At 37.5% G+C, this 6,143-nt stretch overlaps 1 protein-coding gene across 1 annotated transcript in view; it reads left to right on the plus strand.

Moving 5' to 3' along the window:
* The window catches only part of raver2 (ribonucleoprotein, PTB-binding 2), a 129,101-nt gene extending 123,177 nt beyond the window's left edge, over positions 1 to 5,924 (plus strand). Inside the window, exons 14-16 of the mRNA XM_038278376.1 lie at positions 498 to 599; positions 1,860 to 2,078; positions 4,831 to 5,924. Coding sequence (XP_038134304.1) covers positions 498 to 599; positions 1,860 to 2,078; positions 4,831 to 4,971 — 462 coding nt within the window. The 3' untranslated portion in view covers positions 4,972 to 5,924. The remainder of the gene's footprint in view (positions 1 to 497; positions 600 to 1,859; positions 2,079 to 4,830) is intronic.
* The last annotated feature ends 219 nt before the right edge of the window (positions 5,925 to 6,143 follow it).

The raw sequence follows: 6,143 nt of genomic DNA on the forward strand, positions 1-6,143 counted from the left end.
ATATATATATATATATTTTTTTTTTTTGCAAGTTCTGGTTTTGATTTTTTATTCCCATCATCATTTTTTTTATCTTAGTATTCCTGATTTCATTAGCTGTAATTTTCAATAACCACCTTGATCTTAACAATTAATTAATTATAACAATTAATATAAATAATATCTGTAATATTGCTCATTAAATTAAGTTTAGTTACTCTTTTTTTTTAATAAACATGAACCTTCACATCTAACTTTCATAGTAACTCTCTGCAGCCATATTCTTTCTTTTTGTTTTAGTTTTTCCCACTCTGTCATGTACAGTAAAATCCATGATTTTTTTTATAAAGTGCAATACATTAAAGTTTGTGGCTGCAACCTGACGAATGCAAAAACCTTTACATGGTTATATTCTCTTTAAAAAAGGACTGTTTATAGTGAGGGATTTTAATTTTCTTTTTCTTTTTTGATTGTGTATGACGATAAAGTTTGGTGATTGTAAGATGTTTGTGTTCCAGGTTCCTGCTGCCTCCACCTATGGGGATTACACCACCTACATGCAGGCTGTGACTCAGTACTACTCCCAGCCTCCAACAACAAACCAGGCCTTCGCCAGCAAGGTACACACAGGCTGGCTAAGTTCAAAACAGCACCTCATATTCTCTCGGTTTAAACCAAAAGTTGTGTTATCAGTTGTCGAATAAAAAAAAAGAGCCACAATACATGAAGTAGCAGTGGATATAAGGTTGTTAATAACTGTAATTTACAGCTGCTTTTTGTATCTCTGCTTCTGTCTCCTTGAACCCCAGTCGGCCTTGGCAGATGGCCGCTCACACTGAGCCTGGTTCTGATGAGGTTTCTTCCTGTTAAAAGGGAGTTTTTCCTCTCCACTGTCGCTACAAGCATGCTTAGTGTGAGGGATTGCCTTCAAGTCAATGAGTCGATTCAATCAACTGGTTTTCCTTAGATAGAAAACTTGAATCAATTTGACTGTATGATCTGTTGAACTGTAAAGTGACTTGAGATGACATGGTTTGTGAATTGGCGCTATAGAAATAAACTAAATCGAATTAATTAATTCCCTAAAGATATTGTCATAAACACTGAGATCTTGTTTTATGAAGCTTTACTGTAGATTCACGGATGTTCATTTCACCATAGAACTAAAGACAGTTTTCCAGCATTTCTATAGTATAAATCTGCGAGAACATGCACTGCAGTTATCAATTTGCAACCTGCCTCATAAATAAATACATACTAATTTAAATGAAATGCCATTAGTAGATTATTTCTGATTTCCACTCCATAATTTTGATCATGTTTGGGCTTTACTATAATCTTATACATCTGATGGGAAGGATGTTCCTTGTGAAGTGTTTGAGGCTGCATGCCTCAGGAATGTTACTTGCATTTGCATGAATTCCCTGTTTCCATTATTGAGTGACCTTGGAATAAATCTCGGATATAATTTTTGAAGTTTTAGTAAACTGGAAAAAGTATAACTCTGCAGCAGTTTCATTATACGAATGGATCTACCTTTGGTGTGACGGTTGAGAAGTTTGTGTGCCAAATGAGGCTGTAGGTTTTCAGAAGTTGCTTGCAATTATTTTGCATTTAGATTTATTCATAGATGGTTTTCTGGTGCTGAAGTTTTAAAAATCTCTTCATAGGAATATTTTATTTAGGTTTAACGTCTTGGGCACAAACTGAAATAAAAAAAAAATAGAGTTTGACTTTCAGCGGCCACTAGAGGGCGGAAAAGTTCAACCAATTCTGAAGCAGACAATCAGAATATGCAGACTATTAGGAACACAAGTTTAACTTTTAAAGGAAATGTTTTATACTGGATGCTTATTGTTGTATGGATGTGTTCACTGCAGGAAGTAGAGGTGTGTAAGTCTCTGGGAGTCCCTCTGCATGCAGTCAGTAACGGTCCAGCACCTCCTGCAGCGGTTCTGCCTGCCACAGCCGTGCTCCCAGCCTACAGCGCCCTTCCTTTAATGCCTGGCTTTCTCGGAGCACCACATCCCCCTCCAGCTGGTCCCAGCTCTGTCACGCACGCTCACACGGCGGCCACAGACTGGAACACGTACTACTATGTGAGTCACATTACAGGACCTGGCTGTTGGAAATGAATTCTTTCATACTGGGATTCCGAAAGATTGAGATATTTTACCAAGTTTAGGAAACATAATCTTTGTTTTTGATTTTACTGATGAATCCATCAGAATTTTACTCTCAATTTGTGATTTTCATCAAGAGTTTAGCATTTATTTAGACGCTTGTGTTCTTTGTATTTTTATAAATTAAAGCTAATCAACAAAAGAAGCAAATAGCAGTTTATTATACTATCATAAGAACACACTGCTGTTTTTACACTTTATTTCACGTTAACTGTGATGATTTTCTGCTGACATTTTATAATTTGATTTGATTTGATTGATTTTGGACAGTTTGAAACATAAAAGACAGCGAGACAACAAAGAGAAACAGATCAGCACAAACAAATCCTCAGAAAATCAATGAGCCTGTTATTGTTGGATCAATTGTTCGAAAAGAAGAAGGAAGTAATTAAATCTTAGCAAATTGCTAAAACTTATAGAAATCCCATCCCCCGTCTCTCTTAACTGTTAAGTTCAGGTAGTTTCTTTTAATAATTCTGCTGCTATCCCCTGAACTACAAAAACAAATAAATAAAAATAAAAGAAATACTGTAGATGCAAAAACACCAATGAATGACTTTACAAAATAAGTAAAGGGAATAAATAACCAATTGTTTTTAGTTTTGGTTCCTCGTAATTCAGCGTGTTAAAGGTTAAATGTCACATATTAACAGATGCAAGTTGTGGGAACCAAAGTGCCTCTAACTTTCTGTTCTTTATATATGAAGGTGGTTTCAAGTCCTGTTCTTTCTTTGGGATTTCAACTGAATTTCAGTTTTCATTGGGAACCACTAATGGGTCCTTCCTTCCTTCCTTCCTTCCTTCCTTCCTTCCTTCCTTCCTTCCTTCCTTCCTTCCTTCCTTCCTTCCTTCCTTCCTTCCTTCCTTCCTTCCTTCCTTCCTTCCTTCCTTCCTTCCTTCCTTCCTTCCTTCCTTCCTTCCTTCCTTCCACCTACTTACCATCTCTCCTTGGTGTCCTTTCCTCTCCTCCTGTCCTCCCTTTTTGAGTTTCTGCTTTTTCTGATATATTAAAGTTTGTACTCTGTGGAGATATCTGGCAGACATTCCTTTTTTACCTTGAATATGATGTAAAGATTTGGGGACTCCACACCCAGCCAGTCCTAAGGAGAAATGGGCATCTGAGGAACAATCTTGTTGACACCTCAGAGCAGTTTAAACCATTTAACATATAGGTTTTCTGTGGATGAGAAGATAACATACATGCTGCAAAGCCTGGATCCTTTGGTTTAGAGGCTGTGGTATTTATCTGCTCCCCCATGATATACTCCATATATTGTGAATATACTCATTATGTGGAGGTTAAACATCACTGCATCTAACTCTAGCTTTCTCTTCTTTCTTTTTTTGTTCAAGAAGATTGAAGTTATAAAAGTCGTTCAGAGAAAAAAAGCTTGAGAGGAGGTTAAGAGAAAGGAAAACTGTGACTATAAACCAAACAGTTCCAGACTTTCTTGCTGGGTCTCGCCTTTAGTGAGATTTACATTTGTTTGTGCAGCCTGCCTCTGTGCAGCCTGCCACCCCCTAAATCTACCAGCCCTGAACGCTAAGACCAAATGAGCTTTTTTCATTTTCCACTTTCTGCTCAATGTTTTACTTTACAGATTATTTGAGAGCTTTTTAATAGTCTGTATCTGCATCTTTCAGAATATTTTCTTACTTAGATTATGCATCACTTGTTTTAGTCAAATACAAGTCAGACTAATTTACACAATTTACAAGTTGCTTAAAATAAGGCCTTTTCAATAAAAAGCCAGCCTTTTTTTCCATTAGTAACTATTACATGGACACAGTTCTGCTATTATTGCCTCCCTGCATGTTGTTCCATCTGTACCAATGTGCAAGAGAGTCCCAAATGTGCATGCATTGTTACACTATTATAACAAATATATTCAACAGTTAATAACTATATACTTGGTTAGTTTTGACCGCCATAAGGAAGCAAACTGAAGTTTTAATGATGAAAACGGGGCCGTAGGTGTTGAGTCCAGTTTCCTCTAGAAAAAAATGTCTGTTCTGCAGATAGAACATTCTTTCGGGGTAAATTATCGTTTAAATGGGATACGGTCCTGGAAGGAGACCATGCAATGCTGAGGGAAACGGTTTCACACCTCTGAGTATTCCAGCGCATCATAGCTTTGATTTTAAGGCAGTGTTGGTGTGTGACAGATTGGTTTTAACTGGCACATTTCTAATGCTTGATGGAGTTTTTCACATTCCACCTCAGTACGGCCGAGTGCAGGTGTAACGTCCACATTATACCGGTCTCCGTTGAACTTGATGAGTTTATTTTCTCACCTGCATGATAAATGTAAAGAGAAATAGCTAATCAGGTTTTATTGAAAATAAAACTTTAGATTTCTTTGTTCTGTTCTGGTTTACAAACAACTAATTAAATGTATAAATATGATTCATTTGAACTATTTTTAATTTTGCTGATTCACTTTTGCACTAAAGAGATTTCTAGAATACGTCTTTTTTGACTTTTTCACTACATTTCCTAACGATTTGTCCATTTAAAACAAACATTCGGAGTGAAAAACAAAAATTATCTTTTGAATAAAACGATTGTTTGTTCATTTCCTAAGAAATTTCAAACAAATCATTGGCATCCATCTATGACTCTGAACCATGATGATACATTTTCACCTTCATTATTGTCTGTCCTCAGAACCAGACCCGGGGGATAAAGAGGGACTACCCTCAGCTTGCAGTGCAGGAGGCGCCGCCATCGGAGAGTGCGTATATCGGGCAGCACTCCCAGGGCCTGGGAGGCCAGTACGCCGACTACTTTAAGAGGAAGAGGCTGTAGAGTACACCAAATGACCTTAAAGCCCACAGCTCCAGGGGGAGACACAAACCAGCTGGATGTCACGGCTCCCTCTAGTGGCCTTTTCTGTGGCTGCCATTTTGCATCCCTGCAGTAGGTGTGGAGTTATGTCAGATCAGGGCTGCAGATGGCTGGATTGAAAACAAGCCATAGTGCTCTTTGATTTCCAAACTTTAGTTCACTCTTTCACAGTATTTGCTTTTGTCTTGTTCAAGCCTTAATTATTTATCTTAAATGTTTGTTTCTATGTCCCTGTTCCTAACTAATATTATCCTGTACAGTTTTTCCAACATAATCCAAACTAAAGTAGATTATATCTGTGTGTAGAAGCTGCTTTTTTTATTTGCAGGCAGCTGACTTTTCCAGATGCTGAAACTGCCCAAACAGTCGGTCCTCTCTGCGTCTTTTTTTTTTTTTGTTGTTAAAGAAAAACTCAGATTTGATCCGTTTGTTCTAGCTTCACTGCCTTTTATTACCCAGGATCCTCTCTAAACCTACCTAAGGGATGTGTGCGTGTGTTTGCGTTTTGCTTTGCTGTTATCAGTAGGAAGTGTCAGCCATTTCTCTCCCAGGTGTTGGGAGCACATCAGGAAATAAAAGGGTCTAAACCAATCAGAGCCCTTAAAGGAAAAGTCGGGTCAGATTCAGAATTCAAACTTCTGAAAGTACTTTAAATATAGAATTATTACAAAACTGTTAAATAAATGATAAGTGTTTTAATTAATAGTAATTTTTAATTTGAATGTGATTTATTGGAGACATCCATGTTTGTCAAAGAACGCTATTGCCACCTACCAGTTTGTGACGTCATAGTGCCGTATCGGCTGTTGAACAAGTCCCAGTGCTTTATCTGGTGTTTGTCACAATGTGCTATTATCCAATCATCTTGAAAACATTCTTCTTTGAAATGTTAGTTATATATTATTTTTCTCTGGCCTGAAGTTCGATGGTAAATCCTCCCTCTTCAAGTTGGCAATCCAACTCCAAACCCGTCCTTGGAGGATCATGAATCTTAAAGGTGAAATAACTCATGTTTTTTTCACTTTTACTCGATGTATTACAACACCCAGCTGCCATGCACATGGGCATCGTCAGTTTAACTATAGCTCTGGTGAATTTCACTGGTGAAGTTCTCTGGAAATCTTCAATGAGTG

Source organism: Cyprinodon tularosa, unplaced genomic scaffold (genome assembly GCF_016077235.1).
Source record: "Cyprinodon tularosa strain WSP-4 unplaced genomic scaffold, ASM1607723v1 ctg140, whole genome shotgun sequence".
NCBI lineage: Eukaryota > Metazoa > Chordata > Actinopteri > Cyprinodontiformes > Cyprinodontidae > Cyprinodon > Cyprinodon tularosa.